This window comes from Salvia splendens, chromosome 20 (assembly GCF_004379255.2).
Source record: "Salvia splendens isolate huo1 chromosome 20, SspV2, whole genome shotgun sequence".
Classification (NCBI taxonomy): Eukaryota; Viridiplantae; Streptophyta; class Magnoliopsida; order Lamiales; family Lamiaceae; genus Salvia; species Salvia splendens.
The window spans coordinates 18,819,797-18,838,582 of NC_056051.1; the positions used below are offsets into that span (position 1 = coordinate 18,819,797).

At 36.6% G+C, this 18,786-nt stretch overlaps 1 protein-coding gene across 3 annotated transcripts; it reads left to right on the forward strand.

The window, feature by feature from the left end:
- Window positions 1–7,990: 7,990 nt before the first annotated feature.
- LOC121782668 lies at window positions 7,991–9,717 on the forward strand. Of its 3 annotated transcripts, none has more exons than XM_042180618.1 (2): window positions 7,991–8,535; window positions 9,437–9,717. In XM_042180618.1, the coding sequence occupies exon 1, from the start codon at window positions 8,069–8,071 to the stop codon at window positions 8,516–8,518; it is 450 nt and encodes a 149-aa protein (XP_042036552.1). In that variant the 5' UTR covers window positions 7,991–8,068; the 3' UTR covers window positions 8,519–8,535; window positions 9,437–9,717. The 3 variants fall into 3 exon arrangements, with proteins under 3 accessions (XP_042036552.1, XP_042036554.1, XP_042036555.1); XM_042180620.1 differs by having other exon boundaries at window positions 9,486–9,717; XM_042180621.1 differs by having other exon boundaries at window positions 9,498–9,717.
- Window positions 9,718–18,786: the final 9,069 nt, after the last annotated feature.

Sequence of the window (18,786 nt, forward strand, 5' to 3'; positions counted from 1 at the left end):
GATGGCGCGGTATCCTTGCCTCCCTCCTCAACCACTTGAGCTAGGGGGCTTGGATGAGTTTACAGTAGTTGAGGGGGGCAGGGACTGTGAAAACATACACTACAATTATCGAATTGCCTCTATATCCCATCTATGTCTCATAAATTGCTATCCATCAGCCACGTCACAAAGGAATTAAATTGCACTTTGCTAATGCAACCACACTTCTGTCTGTTACAGGATATCCGAAGTGAAGAGGTAATTGGGCGTGGCACTGAACGCGATGGACTCTACTATGTGGATGAGATAGCTCAAAAGGGAACTGTCATGCTAACTCACGGGTCTGCTGATCGGAAAGCTTGGCTTTGGCATCGACGTCTATTCCTAAGCATGACATGTACTGTGAAACCTATTTTTTAGCTAAAAGTCATCGACATTCCTATCCTTTGAATAATACTCGTGTTGAATCTTTATTTGATTTGGTTCATTCTGATGTGTGGGGGCCCGCACCTTTTATAGAGGGGCAAGGATTTAGATATTACCTGGTGTTCGTAGATGATTGTACCCGCATGACTTGGGTATACTTTATGAAACAAAAATCTGAAGTCTTTTCCCACTTTACAATCTTATACAAACACAGTTTCAAAAAACCATCAAAATACTTCGAACCGATAATGGGGGGGAGTTCGTCAATTCTAGTATGAAACAATTCGTCCAAGAAAAAGGTCTTTCACACCAAACTACCTGTGCACATACCCCTGAACAAAATGGTGTAGCGGAAAGGAAAAATCGAACTCTCCTAGAAATGACTAGATCTCTGCTTATAGAATCAAATGTTCCAAACCAATTCTGGGCAGAAGCTATTGCCACATCAGCCTACTTACCGATAGCCCACAAGTATCCTTAAACACCAAACCCCACTCCAACTTTTATCCACTCTTGCCAATGTCCCACCTTCCTTGACCCTCGAACCTCGTGTCTTTGGATACTCTATCTTTGTTCATATCCCTAAGCATGAAAGGACCAAACTATCTCCGTGTGCTGTCAAATGTGTATTTGTAGGATACGGGGTTAGTCAAAAGGGGTATAGGTGCTACGACCCAAAGTCAAACTGCATGTTCATCATGATGAACTGCAATTTTCTTGAAACCGGGTATTTCTTCGCCCATTTCAGCGGTCAGGGGGAGAGTAGTACACAGGATAACAGTGTTCATGACCCGCTAAACTGGATTTCGATCCCAACGCCTGGTAATCTTGTAGTGGACTCAACAGAGAAGGCAGTAAGCAGAACCGCTGAGCAAGTCTCTGATGTGGTAGAAACTGTTGCGGAAAATGACACTTCTCTAGAGTTCTCTCCACTTCGGATATCCAATGTAAGTCCCCAAACCCATGGGATACAGTTGCAATTCATACTGACGTCGTATATCTAGATGACAGTGAAAGTCAGGAAATTGAGACAGAAGTGAGAGAAGTGGAAGGAGTTGATCAGGAGGTAGAAGTAATTGATTCAGACACGGGTAGATATATACTTCCTCAAAGATTAAAAAGAAGAAGAAGTGTAGATGGAGGTGCCTCCGAGATGAATACTGTTCGTGTGTTGTCCATCGCTGCAAACAAGGATTGGCCGTTGCACCAATTCGACATAACCAATGCTTTCCTTCATGGTGAACTAAAAAAAGAAGAAGTGTACATGGAGGTGCCTCCGGGATTTGAAGCAGAGTTTGAAGCAGGAGAAGGATGTCGTCTGAGGAAGACCCTATATGGATTAAAGCAATCCCCGAGAGTATGGTTTGGAAGGTTTGCTGGAGCAATGAAGGGATATGGATATCAACAGAGTAATTCAGATCATTCTCTGTTCCTTAAAAGACAAGGGGATAAAATAACCTGTTTAATTATATATGTAGATGATATGATTATTACATGTGACGATTTAGAGGAGATCGAAAATCTGAAGAAGAACCTACTCCAAGAATTTGAGATGAAGGACTTGGGTGAGCTCAAGTACTTTCTTGGCATTGAGGTGCTCAGGTCGCAAAAGGGGATCTTCCTAAGGCAACGAAAGTACATTCTTGATATCTTAGCCGAAACAGGTCTACTAGAGTAAGCCAACAGACAACCTATTACAGTTAACCATGGATTACAGATTAGAGATGGAGCTGAACTAGCTGATCGAACTCGATACCAACGGCTAGTTGGTAAGCTCAAATACCTTTCTCACACCAGACCAAATATTGCTTATGCAGTAGGAGTTGTGAGCCAGTTTATGCATAAGCCACAAACAGATCATTTGGAAGCTGCACTTCGGATTTGTCGATACTTGAAGGCAACTATAGGACATGGAGTGATGTTCTCTAAGAATGAGCACCTTGAGATTCATGGCTATACAAACGCTGATTGGGCAGATAATCCTAATGATAGAAGATCCACAACATGATATTTTACTTTCGTTGGGGGAACTTGGTGACTTGGAAGAGTAAGAAACAGAAGGTGGTGGCTCTTTCGAGTGCGGGAGCAGAATTCCGTGGAATCAAAAGTGGCTTGATTGAAATCCTGTGGTTGAGGAGACTGATGAGGGAGATAAATTTTTCACCCAACATGTGTCAGCTATATTGTGACAATAAAGCCGCCATCAGGATATCAGAGAACCCAGTTCCACATGACAGGACTAAGCATGCGGAGGTTGATAGACACTTCATCAAAGAAAACATCGAGAATGGCATTGGTGAGCTGCCGTTTGTGAGATCTGAAGACCAGCAGGCTGATATTCTGACCAAAGCAGTCAATGCTAGAAGCTTTGAAGAGACATTGCGCAAATTGAGTGTTGGAGACCCCACCATTCAATTTGAGGGGAAGTGTTAGAAATAAGGAAAGATTATATTGTAATCAATTACTTCAATTGCGTAATTGACATAATAAGTTTCATAGAATAGAATTATTCTTCTCCCTTGTGCAAGACATACCATGTATAGTGTTTTTCCCTCCCTATTTAAAGGGTACTATATTCAATGGAATAATCATCCAATTCCATACAAACCTATCGTGTTCTATATTTTTCTCTCCAAGTATGTTCTCTAAACCATTTAATAGGATAATTATAGAATAATTAGTCATAGATAATCATAGAATAATTAGTCATAGATAACCTCCTATAACTAAAATAATCTCACAACTCAATCCTAGATTATATCTTGATATTATTTTAACTTGGAAACCAAACAGTACCTAGGAGTATTAAATTTCTTATATAATTTATGGATTATTTATTTTACTAATCAAAATTTCATAAATATAAAATAATAAAAATTTCATAAACTTATATTCAGTTACATTCTTATTTCAGTATCGTATTATTTAAGTATTAATATTATGTTAAGTCAATTTTAAATCATAGTTAGATGTGATAAGTTGCAATTGGGTTATTTTTACTAAAACTTTATCAAATTCAGCAAGTAGGTTTATATTTAAATGTGTTAATCTCAATTATTATATACTCCCTCTGTCACAGTTTACTCGCACTTTTCTATTTCGACTTGTCTCAAACTACTTACCTTATTTATATTTTAAGTAATAATTAGATTTTTTAATTAATATATTAGAATTAATTAGGTGTTTCCTTATTAAGTGATATTTCACAATACTTAAAATATTAGTAATTTAATTATACTAAAAAATCGATCCCAAATTTACGATCTAAAAATAAAAGTGCAAGTAATTAGTTTAAAAAGTTACACTAAATTTATAGCAAAAATATTTTTAAAAAATAATTGAAACTTTCTTTGTAATATTTTAGTGTAAATTAGCTTATTATAATTGAAATTTAATAATATAAGAGATAATTGTCATTAAAATTACTATATTTGGAGAGTTAATTAAAATAATTTGATAACAATACATGGTTTTTTCCATATTAGTTTTAATTTTAACCATCATAAGACAAATGAGACAATTGAAATGATATATTCAAAGTTTCAAAGTTATGGAATTAGTTAAAATTGAATGAAAGTTATGATAATTGAAATTAACACATTTAAATATAAAACTACTTGCGAATTTGATAAAGTTTTAACGAAAATAAATAAACTGTAAATTTTAATGACTAGTTCAACACTCCTAATTAATCGTTATTTAATAGTGAAATAATTTTTCAGCATAAATCACTAAAATAATGATTACAATGAAATGGATAGAGATAATTTTGTCAAAATTGAGTGAATACGCCGTCGTTTGATGGCACATCAACCCCTACTGTGTTTTATCCCCACCAGGGAATCCACTCCCAATGCTAACCATCTTTGTGATTGTGATGGTAGATCCTACTCCACCATCCAAAAAAATAGTTTTATTAGTGAACAATATGAGTTTTAATAAAAAAAAAGTTGGTAAAGTAAAAAAGAAAATGAGAAAAAAATGGTAACGTAGAGAAGAAAAAGTGAGTAAAGTAGAATAGAGAAACTTTCCATTTCTAAAAATGAGATTATATATTTTTTGTTGACATCTCAATGGTAAAATAAGATTATTTTTCGTGGACAAAGGAATTATATAAAAACGAGGTATTAGGTAGGTTATGATTTATATAATGCAAATTATGCAAGGAGGGGTAAATAAGTACTATTAGTATAGGGTTCCCATATTATAGACAAGGTACAGAATTAAATAATACTCCATTCGTCCGCGAATAAGAGTTCTATTTCTTTCTACCACGGGTTTTAAGAAATGTTAAGAAAAGTATGTGGAAGAAAGTTAGTGGAATAGATGTTTCATTTGTATATATTAGTTTCAAATGATATAGGAGTAGAATGAGTTAGTTGAATGTTGAGGTCTTTTTACCATTTATAGTAATTATGACTTCTATTCGTGGACGGATCAAAATGGAAAAACGAGACTTCTATTTATGGAAAGAGAGTAGAATTTGTTGGGTATCGGGTGTACCTAATTTTTTGGATAATTAGATTTAGGGCTAATAGGCTTAATGTTTAGAAATACATAGTCATATTTTGTCACAACCGACATAATTGATAATTGATGATGAATAATTGGATGTCGGAATGATGATGTTTGGATTTTACTTGACTACATTTTGAATTATTAATTGATTATTTCTCTGTATATTAATTAGATGAGTAGTGAGTTTTACATTTTGCATAGTCAGTTCTCATATAGTCAATCGTGTGGTTTAAAATAAATATGACACTTACTTTTATAGTTTTGTATAACATAAATATGACATTAAATATATTATTGAATTTGAATGTGCGATAAAGATGAACTAAGTGAAATATGAAGTACTATATTCACCAGAGAATTTAGTATTAAGAGTATCGCAACTCAACCAAGATATGGATTGGAGATAGTCACAATATATGTACATAGTCGGAATTTTGGGTGCTCAATTTTTTAGGTTGAATATACCCAGGTAGGGTATTAATTTAGGTATTATTCAAATGTTTCGAGTTGGATACCCACACACTTACCCGCTCGCCCATACTCATTCTCCACTGATAATATTTTAATTACTTTTTATTTTCTCTTACATTCCAAATTATATATTAGAATTAATGTTAAGTATTCATACTCCTATGGAATGGATGAGTATCATTTAAATTGTATCATTATTTCGACTTTCCAATAATTAGTGTATTGAAGCTAAGGATGAAATTATACTTACATAAATAGAAATCAAGAATTTGAGCTAATAAGACAAAATAGCCCCACTACAAGTTTAAAAGAAATCAAAGTACAGATTGTCATCAATTTCTAAACAATATTTGACAAATGAAAACAATTTAATTATTTTTTATTTTTATCTCTCTTACTTTATAAAATTTCTATTAAAATGTTCATCATTAAAATTATTTTTCTAGACGGCTTATATTTTTTCTGGACTTCATAAAGCAATTATATAAAGAATAAATGTTATTTGCATGCTATAACCTAGTTTACACTAACCATACCCATTTTCTCTTGAATTTGGTTTTTAGAAAATTGAAAGAAGTAGCGTTGCCCACGCTTGTATGTATATAGAGATAATGTTTAGCTAACGCAACTTGCATACACCTTCAAGAAAACAAATCATACTATCATTTTCAAAGATATGTATCCAACCAAGTTATCTATTTTCAGACGAAAGCATTGAAATGCGAACTAATTGCAATTTCCCACGCAAATGGAACCACAAGCGTATGTCACATTTTTTTCATTTTAACCCTTGTCGTTATACACATTTTATTACATAAAACTAATATACGTAGAACTCTTTATATATATATTTATATTCTTTCATATTTCTAAAAATTCGTACAAAATAGAACATATGGAGTGTATTATTTGACGAAGAGGTATCATGATCTCCCCGGTTCATAAGAAATAGTCTTATTTGTAGACGGCATATGTTTTAATGAAAAATTTGGTAAAGTAAGAGAAATATGAAGAAAAAGTAGGTAACGTATAATTATAACAAAGATGAGAAAAAATAAGTAAAGTATGAGAGAGAAACTTTCTATTTTAAGAAATGAGATTATTTTTTTTGGACATCTCAAAATGACAAAATAGGACAAAGAAGATTTATATGTTCTCCGTTCTACCGAACGATAGGGATTTAGGCATGTCACTATGGAATCATATAAATCTTCTTTATCATGTTGTTACAAATTAAATCTATTTATCTGCGCCATAGGTCTTGATTCTTGATTGATGGATGTAATAATTGAATATGCCTTTTACGCATAAAATAATAAGTTTGTTACAATAATGCACTCTAGCTAAAATCCGAATAATTTGCTTATGTATAGATCAATGAGTAAGATTAAATTATAATCCTTATCATTAATTTATACTCCTTAAGACTAGGTTGCTGTTTAATAGCCATGCCATTGCCATATTCCTTAACTAGTTCGTCACATGTGATTAATACTATACATATAGGTGGTGGTGGTCGATTTCCTAGATAAAATAATACATAGATATAATCTAGGATTGAATTGTGAAATTATTTTAGTGATAGAGGGTTAGCTATGACTAATTATCTCATGATTAATAAATATGAGACAAGATGAGAGATTGAAATCATAGCCTCTAAGTGTAAAATTTTCGTCCCCTCTTTCCCACAGAAAATTTCTAATTCTCTTCATCTCAGGTACACTTGGATTGTGTCTCTTACTCTTGTTCAAGTCATATTGCTACAACTGAATTTTGCCATACAAAATATTATACTTGGAATTAGGACATAGACTAGAAGATTCACGGTAGAGTACGAAGAACGTCGCATACAGAAGTCGCAAGCCATCATTGATTATTTGAAGAATCAAAGCCATAAGTTATCTTTTTCAGTTAATTCGTGTTTAGGATTTGTTTTCAATGCATGAATTTATTGCGTTCTTGACATGCAATTCATGATTTACAAGCAAATTTAATTAATCAAATAATCATCAAAATAGATTCTTTTGTATTTTATTTGCAATTAGTCTGCTGCAAACCCCATCACTAGTCGGACGGCGCCAAGCCTGTAGGCCTCGCTTGCCATGGCCGAAGTTGATGTAGATCCCTTTGTCTATCTCTTTATTGTTTTTTTTTCTTTTAAAGAAGATTAATAATTGTTCTCCATTTACCTCTGTGATGACTCGAACCCTTACCTATTGGTTGGATGAGAAATGTTCTATCTCATTGCTCGTGTGTGAAAGTCTAATGTGCATAAAATAAAGGAATATAAATCTATAAAAATTGGACGGAATCATATACAGTTTAAATGCTTGAAATTAGGATTTGAGTTAGTTGAGAAAATAGAGGCCCAACAAAATGGACGTGGTGTTTGGAGTGCTTGAAATTAGGATTGGAGTTATTGAGAAAACAAAGGCCCAACAAAATAGACATATAAAAACGAAAATAAAAAAAATATCTAAAAATATGAGAATTAGAAAAAAATATAGTAATGTGTAAGTAACTATCACGATTTTGACTTATTAAGAAGACACGTGGCACTCAAATACAGAAGATGAGACTGCGTCATACCGTTGGGAATTGGGATATTTCAGCACCACTCGCAACTTAATCAAAAGCTTCAAATCCAACTTGAACAGAAAGTAATCCACCACTAATGGCGCCACAATCTCCGATTCTCCTCATCTTCTGCCTCTCTCTCCTCGCCGCCGCCTCAACGATCTCTGAGGCGACCTCCGCGGACGACGAATTGGTCAATCACGGATTCCCCGTCGGCCTCCTCCCCGCCGAGATCGAGTCGTACACCCTCAACCACACCTCCGGCGCCTTCTCGGTGCGGCTCGGTGGCAATTGCCGCGTCACGCTGCCTCCTGACAACTACCTGGCAACCTACTCCAAGCGAATTACCGGCAAAATCGTCGGGAATCGGATCGCGGAGCTGGACGGGATCAGCGTTAGGGCGTTCTTCAAGTGGTGGGGGATCACCGGCATCAAATCCAGCGGCCAGGATTTGGTGTTCGAGGTCGGTGTGCTCACCGCCAAGTATCCTTCTAAGAATTTCGACGTGTCTCCGCCCTGCCAGGGCCGCCGCTCTTCTTCCTCCTAGAGAGGGATAATTAATAGGTCATCTCTAACTCTTTTGATTTTTCTTAATTTGAGTTTTGATTGAGCAATATCCATGATCTTGTGTTGAATTTAGGCTAATTTGTGCTAATTATATATCACTTGTGTGTTTGGAAATTCAGTTAAATATTTTCCTATCTTGTATTCATATTTTTTGTGGGCAAATTAATACTAGTACTATAAATTTAAAGATAGTGTCACGAGCTCGACACTTAGACTCAGACATTACCATTCTATCACTTTGACCAATTTACACACACATCTTTCATTCATATTTGGTGCAAAAGATAAAGTACCATGTTAATTTTTATGTAGACTAAAAAGATAGCGGGCAACATAATATTTTCGTCCGCTATCTAGGTCCAATTTCAAAATATGTTAGTCTCTATCTCCGACCATTTACATCAAATTCAAACTCATTTTTTAGTATATGTCACACAAAAACTAGTTTTACTCCAACCATTACACCAAATTCAAATTTTACACCATTTTTGTTTATTTGTCAGTAGCACAAAATATGGTGTTGTTCCATAGAAAAACCAAAAATGAGTTTGGGTTTGGTGTATGGTTAAGAAATTTTCTCCACCAAAACTCATTTTTAGTGTACGATTGGAGATGGTCTAATATAACCCACCAAAACAGTGAGTTGATTTTCTAGGCTGAACTATGTCCGTTCAAAAGATGTTAGTCTAACCTACTAAAATAGTGAGTTGATTTTCTAGGCTGGTCGGGCTATAAAAACAATAGTGTCATTCACCAAGATTAACATGTGTACCAACACATAATTAAAGTCATATGAAAGCTCTTAACTCGCTCTAATGTAGCTACCAAACGCCCTTAACGTATAGTTTTCTAGTCGCATTCGTGTTGACAACGTCTAGTGTTGTTGATTGTTTTTCAGATCTTTACTTTGAGAAGCCATTCGTAACCGTATCGTACTATATGTTCAGTAATGTTTACAGATTCATGTGGTGATTGCTCAAAATGTGCTCAACAACATATATGTGCTTCCATTAAGGAGCTGTTTTATTAGGGAATAACATTGGGGATTATAGCCGATACAGTGGTGACTTATTTGGCACTCTCCAATAATCAGTTCAGTTGTGTATTTTATAATTCGAAAATTGTATATATTTGATTCCAAACCACGCTTATATATGTGATCTGCAGGATTGTGTGGCATTATTATCGTAATTGTTTCCATATGCTCAACTCATTTGAATTACTTTTGTGAAAGAGTGATTTTGGGTGATAATGTTGGGGAGTTTAAACATGAATTTTGGAGTATGCATTAGAAATTTGTAGATCATGAATGAGGTTCAGATTTGACCTACAGCTTATAGGTTGTTTATGTGTTTATAAGTAGCAATAAGCAATTTTTACTATTATCCAATGATTTATTGTTTTCAATATAGTGTAGGTTTATTCTTCTAAATTTTAATTGACTAGAATGTTCACTTGCTCAGTCTTGTAAAATTTTGAATTTACTGATGATTGGAGTTTATAAGTAGTCTAATTTAAGTTTAGCGAAACATTAGGGGTGGCAAAATGGGTAGCGGGTAATGGGTAATTCCCATCTCTACCCGCTACCCGATGATAACGGGAAACGGGGCAGGATCGGGTAGTGTATTTTAGAGTTTTGCGGGTAGCGGGTATACTCGGGTATACCCGTTAGTCCCGATAATACCCGCCTTTTAATACTTTATAGAATCTCTGAGTTCTTTTGAAATATTTTCAAGAGAGAATAGAAATCACCTTATTTTGAATAGTTCATAGTTGAAAATTTTGCATGAAGTTGAAGAGCAAATTAAAAAAGAAAAAAAAAATGAAATCACATTGCAGCAAGTCATCAACAATCCCAAAATTCATCTACTTGTATACAATTGCAACAATAGATGATTTACATAGTTGCATTGATGCAGCAGGTACTAATGAAAACGTAAAGCATAAATATAAAATTAGTTTTATGAACTCAACTTTTGGTTCGAAGCACTTTCTGCATGATTAAAGTTAGAAGCATCGATTTCGGGTCAGGTACGGGTACCCGCAATGTCGGGTACGGGAAACCCGACACGGGTATCGAGTAATCCCGTTATGTTGCAGGGCGGGTATTGGGACAACAAATTTAGCTGGAATCGGGTACGGGTACCCGCGGGTAACCCGTTTCGCCATCCCTACTAAACATAGTCTCTCAGTTAAGTTTTATTTTTGAGAATCTATCTTTTATGAGATGATCTTCTCTTTTTGAAATTTTATTTTTGAGAACCTATCTTCTATGAGATGATCTCTCCTTTTGAAATTGTTAGGTCCATTTGGTATCTTAGAATTAAAATTGAAATTGGAATCAGAATCCGAATTAATTTATTTTTATAATAAAATGAATGAATTTAAACAGATTTTGAAATTGATCAATATTGTATCCGCAATATTACTTGTATAGAAATAAATACTCATCAAGATCTCGTACTTGGTTTAATTCAAGTGTCATTTGTCAATCACTATATAAAGTGATTTTTGATCGAAATTGAAAACTGGTCACGATAAATTGTCCACATATATGTAGGTTGAAAATATCGATAATTTACTTTTACAAGGTACCAATTGGAATATCATTTGTAACCATGAGAGCATATCTAACGCTGCGGGCCGGAATGCACTTGGGTCCCGGCCCGCGGCCCACCGCGCTAAATGCACCAAACTTCTTGCGGGCCGGCGTTAGGCGTGCCCGTGACGCACACAGAGTCCCGGCCGGCGTTAGAGGTGAAGCGGGCCGGACCGCAAGCCTCAAATTTTTATTTTTTTCAGTTGGAATTTAAACTCTTTGAAGAAATGGAGAGGGAGAGGAGAGTTACTTTAAATGTTGGGAATTGGGAGTATAAATTATGATTATAATTTTATATTGGGAATTGAGAAGTGGAGTATAATTATAATTTTATATTGGGAATTGGGGAGTGGTAGAATTAAATTGAAATTTATAATTTGTAGATTATAATTTTCACATTTTGATCATTTTTTTTATTTCTAGATTATAATTTATAATTTTTGAATTAAAAAGAATATTTTCGTTTTATAATTGCTCAACATTTTCAATTTTTACAAGTAAATAGGTTAGAGTTGTTAATAGTGTAATTTAATAGTTGGGGTCTGGGATGAGGCCTGTAGGGTTAGAGGAGTTGTGTCCTGAGATTCAAATTTAGAGGAATGATGACGTAGAGGGGACTTGAGCCTGAATTGGGGACGGGGTTGTGGATGCTCTGAATCTACCGATTAGTCAAAGAAGAATGACATGTTTATTTTGATATTCATTATTTCCATAACTTTAGTCAACAAATAATAATAATCAACAAACCATGTGATATAAATTTTTCCTTATAAATTGGGGAGTAAAGAGTTTATAATATACCAGCAACTAGCTAGAAGCATGTTTCTTCGTATGCACCCTAAAAAAAATTAGAGTACAGATAATTACAATATGGGGTTAGTAGTTGATGGTCTTATTTGGACCGATCCTAGATTGCACTGGACAAGATGTGAGCCTGAGTTTAAAAAACGACTTAATTGGAGCTTTCTTGCTTCAACCCAGGGGCGGAGCTAAGAATTTATAGAGAAGAGGGTAAATTTATACACGAATGCATTTTAAGAGCTTGAGGAGGGACATTTAGTGAGATATTAAAAGATAAAATTTATAATAAAAAAAATATATACATGTGGTAAAACATATGAGGAGAGGCAAATGCCCTACCTAAGCTTAAGGTTATGGGTGAGCATTCGAGTTTTAGTTTTTCGCCCAAACCGATCCGAAATCGAAAAACCAAATTTGTGGAAAAATTGAAACCAAACCGAAACCCGAACTAGAAAAATCGAAAAACCGAAATTGTATGGAAAAACCGAAAAAGAAAAAAAATCATAAAACCCTAACATAATTAACATCCATCAACCAATAAAATGTAAATATTTAAGCCCTAACATTAAATACAACCAAAATAAAATTTCAAACTAAGTGTTCACTCTTTAATATCTTCCAACTTTCAAATATTCTATCGGATAATTTAGAGAATAAGGATGGCATGAAGGAGACGAGTCGTCGGGTTGAGGGCGCCGGCGTGAAGATTGGGGTGGAGGGTGTCAGCGTCGGATTGGACTCTGGAGCACGGCTGGAGTGGAGGGGAGTCCGGTGGAGGGGCGCCGGCTTCAGGCTGGACTGTAGAGCAAGATTGGAGGTCGGAGGCGACGGTGGAGAAGAGATGGGCGACGGATGGAATTTTTTTTTTTTTTTTTTTTTAAAAAAAAATTAACTTCATATATTTATATCATATATATGAAGGAGGAAATTACAAATCAACTCCTATAACAAGGAGGAAAGACAAATTACGCCACCTAGGGTTCGAACTCGAGACCTCTAGGATGGACGCGGTATCCAGCACCCTTTACCGCTAGGCCAAGGGGCTTGGATGGCGACGGATGGAATTTGGAGGTGGAGAATTTTGATTTTGGAGAAGAGGAGGACGGCTGAAGTGGAGAATTAGGGTTAGAGCTTTAAGTACTAAGGGCATCAGCAGTGGGGCGCCCTAAGGCGCGCCATAAAGCCCGCCCTATGCACCACCACGTCAGCATTTTATCCTCCTATCCTTTCACCTGCAGTGTGGTGCCCTAAGCATTTTCTTTTATTTGAATATTTAATAAATACAAAAATTGAGAAAAACCTTCATTTCATTTATAAAATTAATACATTACAATACGAATTAAAAAAAATACGCAAACTTAGCGACGACGGTTATGGGCCCACACTTCTTCAATCATGTCTTTTATGAGCTGAGCATGGTCTTGTTGGTTGCGCATTAAGGCATGTCTAGATAGAACCTCATTGAAGCCTGTCGGTAATCCTCGGGCGGGGGGCGCGGTCGCCGTGCTGGAGGAGCTAGATGTACTTTCATCATCGGTCTAATCGGTGATGCTCCCACCTTCATGTTCGACTATCATGTTGTGCAAGATAATGCACGCATACATGACATCGGCGAGGACTTCCTTGAACCAGAGACGCGCCGGCCCTTTTACTATTGCCCACCGTGATCGGAGCACACCAAATGCCCGCTCCACATCCTTTCGCGCCGCCTCCTGCTTTTGCGCAAATAAAACTCTCTTCTCACCGATTGGGCAGCTGATCGTCTTCAGGAAAACAGGCCACCTTGGGTATATGTCATCGGCCAAGTAGTACCCCATGTGGTATTGGCGCCTGTTGGTAGTGAACTCGATGGTCGGGCCGTTGCCATTGCATTGCTCGGTGAAGAGGGTGGATGAGTTGAGGACGTTGACGTTCGTGAGCTGCGGCGTGTTCGCGGAGGACAAACGTCCGACGTCGAATAGGCCTGAGGATCTGCTCCGCCGCCGCCGCCTCCTCGCGCTGCATTTCGGCTAAGCATTCCGCCATTGCGTCTTGAACGGCTGCATTTAAGGCTTGAGTCAAGGTCGGACTACCGCCCTCCGAGGAACTCCGGTCGTCGTCGTGGTTCATTTTGGTTTGTGAGAGATGGAGAAATGTGAGAGATGAGAGAAATGAGAGATGCGAGAAATGTCCGTATGAAAAATAGAATGAGAAACGATGTTTAATAAATAGATAAAATTCAAAAAAAAAAACAAAAACGCGTTGCATCATCCGAGTCGCCCACAGTGGCCGAATTTATAATATATACTATTAAAATATAATTCGGTTTTTCGGTTTGGTTTTTTTACAAAATCGAACCGAACCGAACCGAACCGAACCGAAATACCGAAATTTTTAAAATTTCAAAACCAAACCGAATTTCAAATTTTCGATTTGGTTCGGTTCGGATATTCGATTTTCGGTTTTTTTTGCTCACCCCTACTTAAGGTAGATCTGTCCCTGCTTCAACCATTGATCAGACGAACCCAAGTTCACTTCATTTCATTAATGGAACGGGCCTGAGTCGGGTTAGATCGGACTGGCCCAGTTGGAAAGTGTAAGAAGAGTAGGTGGTTTGCAGGTATAGTTATTTAGGGCTCACAGACATTAAATATGTTGGGCAAGTTCAGTCCCTAAGTAACCCAACAGCACATGACTTGTCTATCTGTACCACTGAATCCAACTTTCAATTCCGGTGGATAGTTATATTCATCAATTCATATGCACAACTCCTAACCAGACTTGTCTTATTTCGCTTTTTTCCTTTTTCTTATTCTTCCAATAATACAATTTTAATTTACTTACTTGTGTGGCCATGGTGTGCCGATAATATTTTAAGAAAATTTTGTTTAAATATACGAAAATGTGATATAATTCCAACTTATGGAAAATGAAGATTGGAGATGTCCATGTATACAGCTATGCATCTTAATAATTGACATACATGAAAGTTTGATCTATCACTATGTCGATTACCATCGATCTAAAATGTGAATCTTATTTTGATTTTATAATCATTTTTTAGTTGAGGTAAAAAGGAGTAATTAATGAGTTTTTATCCTAGACGACACTGATGTTTATAGACTCATGAAATATACATCAGTTCATGCATTATGTGCCATATTAGAAAATCGTAATTTACAAAATGTATGCATACCATTTATTCCTAATATTTAGTATACTACACTTCGTCCATGAAAAACAGAAAATATTTGAAAGACACGATGACACGGTTTAATGCTCAATTAGTAAAGTAAGAGGGACATAGAAAGAAAAAGTTATTAGAGTATTATTAATGGAGCACAAGACCCACCTCATCAGAACGAGAAAAATTTTCTTAAATAAAATCGAGGGGTCATTTTAAGAAATATCTCTAAATGACAAAAGGGACGAGGGGTTATTACTTATTATCTATTCAAATTTTCTGTAGAATTCAAACACTGTACATAATTTTGTATCGGTGTCTAATTTTTGAGTCTATATTAGTGGGTCGGTGCCTAATTTTGCATGTTGTTGAAAATGATACGAGGTGCCTAATTTTTGAGTTACTTAGGGTATCCACTATAGGCGGACAGTCCCAATAGCTCCGCCCCTTTTTTATCCACAGCCCCAATTTATTTATCGCACCCACAAAAAACATTGTCCGCAGCTATAAGGTGGACACTTCCAATAGCCCCAAAAAAATTTCGTTTATTTTAAGTCAATTATAATTAAAATTATCGGACTATACGTAATTAGAAAAAAACGTCTATAAGTGAAGAAATTAAAATTAAACACTAAATTTTCGTAATATTAAAGTAATGGACAAATTATACAACGAAAATTTAATCTATTGAAAATCACAATGGTCTTCACGCTGCGCCACCTCCCCTACGTGCCCAAACTTCTTCAATCAAATCGGCCTGGAGTGTGGTATGTGTTGTGCTCCTGCGCATATCAGTGAAACGTTGGAGCAAATATTCATTGCTCCGTGGTACGCCCATCTGTATCGGCACGGAGGCAACACCGTTACTTGTACTTGCACCATCTTCCGGTGCCCAACGCTCTGCAGCAAATCCTTCATCTTCTATTATCATATTGTGCAATATGATACATGTTAACATAATATTCGCGACATCATCTTCGTGCCAAACTCGTGTCGGGCAACGTATAATGGCCCATCGCGCTTGGAGGACACCAAAAGCTCGCTCAACATCCTTTCTAACAGCCTCTTGTTTTCGCGCAAAATATTGTTTCTTCGGTCCAACCGGTTGGCGAATTGTCTTGACGAATACGGGCCACCGAGGGTATATCCCATCTGCCAAATAGTATCCCCTGTTGTACTGCGTTCCGTTGGCTACGAAGCTGATTTCTGGACCCTCCCCCCCGGCACTCATCATTGAAGAGAGGCAAAGACTGAAAAACATTGATGTCGTTGTTCGAACCTGCAACACCGAAATACGCATGTCTGATCCCCAAACGGAAGTCAGCAACGGCTTCCAAAATCATCGATGGACCTTTGCTTTTGAAACCAGTAGTGAACTGGCCTTTCCACGCCACCGGGTAGTTTCTCCACTCCCAATGCATGCAATCGATGCTTCCTAACATCCCTAGGAAAACCGTGAATAGAACCGTGCATATCTAGCAGTCTCTGGCACTCATCAGGAGTGGGCTTTCGTAGGAACTCCGGACCAAATATTTCTCGGATCCCCTTACAAAACTGCCTGAGCACCGTTAGGCTAGTCTTCTCACCCATCTGTAGGTATTCGTCGAACATATCAGCCGGTCAGGCATAGGCAAGCTGTCTAATTGCAGCGGTGCATTTATGAAAAGTAGACAGCCCGATCCGGCCAGTGCAATCACTCCAGAGGGTGAAGCACGAGTACCGCTCTGCCAAATTCGTCGCTACATGGTTGAAGAGCCGTTTTCGACATTCTGAATCGCCGACGGAAAATCTCGGGTGGATAACGGGGGGTTATCCACAAAGTAGTCCGCCATTAGACGCGGGTGCGCTCCGCTATGGTCTCGTTGGATTGTCTAGCGACGAGTTATCGCACGAGGGATCGCGGCCTCCGCAACTTCCGCCTCGCGCGCCGCATCCTCCTCGTCGGCTTGGTTCTGCACCTCTTGAATCAGCGAATTCCACGCGTCATTCCACAAATCGTCCATTTTTAATACCAATTGAATCCACAAATTTTATTGAGAGAAAGTATGAGTGAATAGTTGGAATGGTATAAAAATAATGAAGGGAATGAGGTGTATTTATAGGTAAATTAAATTGAATTTTTAAAAAAGGGAAAAAAAATCCGTCTGCCCCCGTATCTGGGGCGCCACGCACCGCCTCGCTATAGGCCGGCACGCCTATCGGCGCGGCGGTTCCCCCTGGCGCGTCCTCGCACACTTCTCGCCGAAGGGCCGTCCGCCCCAAAAAATTTGTCCGCCTCGGGGCGAACGATTCTCGCACTATAAGCCGGCGGGGCAGCGGCGGATTGGGGGCGGCCGGCGCGCCGCCCCTATAGTGGACACTCTTAATACCCTTGCCTTGGCAAACACAGAATTTTATACAATTTTATTTTGTGTGTTAGGTGGAAAAATGAATTAAAAGAGATGGAATAAAGTAGAGATAAAGAGTTTTTTATTTTTAATAATAGTCATCGTGGATGGGACAAGCTAAAAAGAAAAAAATGGGTCATCTCGAGTGGAACGGAGAGTGTATTTATAAATTAGGCTTCGTTTTATTATATATAATTCTTGAGTTTTTATCGAAGCTATAAAGAGCTTTTAAACGTTTACTTCTATTAATTGTTTTAAAACAAACTTTTTAATGCTTGTTCATTCTTGATACGAATGATCGAACTTATTATTTTTTCGCATTTAATGCATTAACGTGAGAACATTTGCCAAGAGTAGTAAGAAGTATTTAAATTTTTTTATTTGATAATTTAGATTGGTTCATCTTGATTTTCTAATTTGAAATTTTAATTATACAGAAAAATGAAAAGTAGGCCATCAATTGGCATAACCCATTTTGGTTCATCCTTATTTTGTCTAATTTAGTTTCTTATAGTGAAATTGAAATAAAAGAAATTCCTAATGCTAGAATGAAAAGAATATGTTGGTGCAATATCAATTTTTAGGATTTCTAATATTTTAATAAAACGATTTATTTTGAATCACATATGCATGTCATTTATATGCCATTATTTGATGTTGGCATCAAATTTTCGGTAATGAAAAAAATACGAATGGTGTTCGATTTTTTGAACGAAAAAATAACATTGTGAAACCAATAATATAAAAGGTTGCAATAGTGATATAATGTCTTATGATGGGTAATGCATGTCACAAACTTAAACTGACATTATGAAGTGACATGGTGCATTAATTTTTGTAACTAACAAAACATTATTTTTGTCTCTAATTGTCAAATTTAGGACTAAATATTGTCCATGACCAGACATATTCTTAGTACAACAATTCAAATAAGTATGGTTGTGAAATAACAAAAATAACTTGGTCATAATTCTTGAATATTTAAAGAACAAAGGCCGTGGAGAACAAATCACAAATTCAAATCTCACCATATGTTGGTGATTTTTGGCCTTAATTTGCAAATCAGTCGAGCAGGATAAGTCGGATTCCGCTAAAGGAGGATTCAGAACGCCTATGATAACACCTATGATCAAACCTAAAAAAAATATAAATAGGAGTATTACTTTTCCAATTAATATACATCTAGAAGTACATGTGAATATATACTATGAATTTTAACTCCAAAAAATTTATGTATCTTTTTTCTAGTTTAAAAATTACTACTATCTCCGTTTAAACTAAGTTGAGTCATTTCTCTT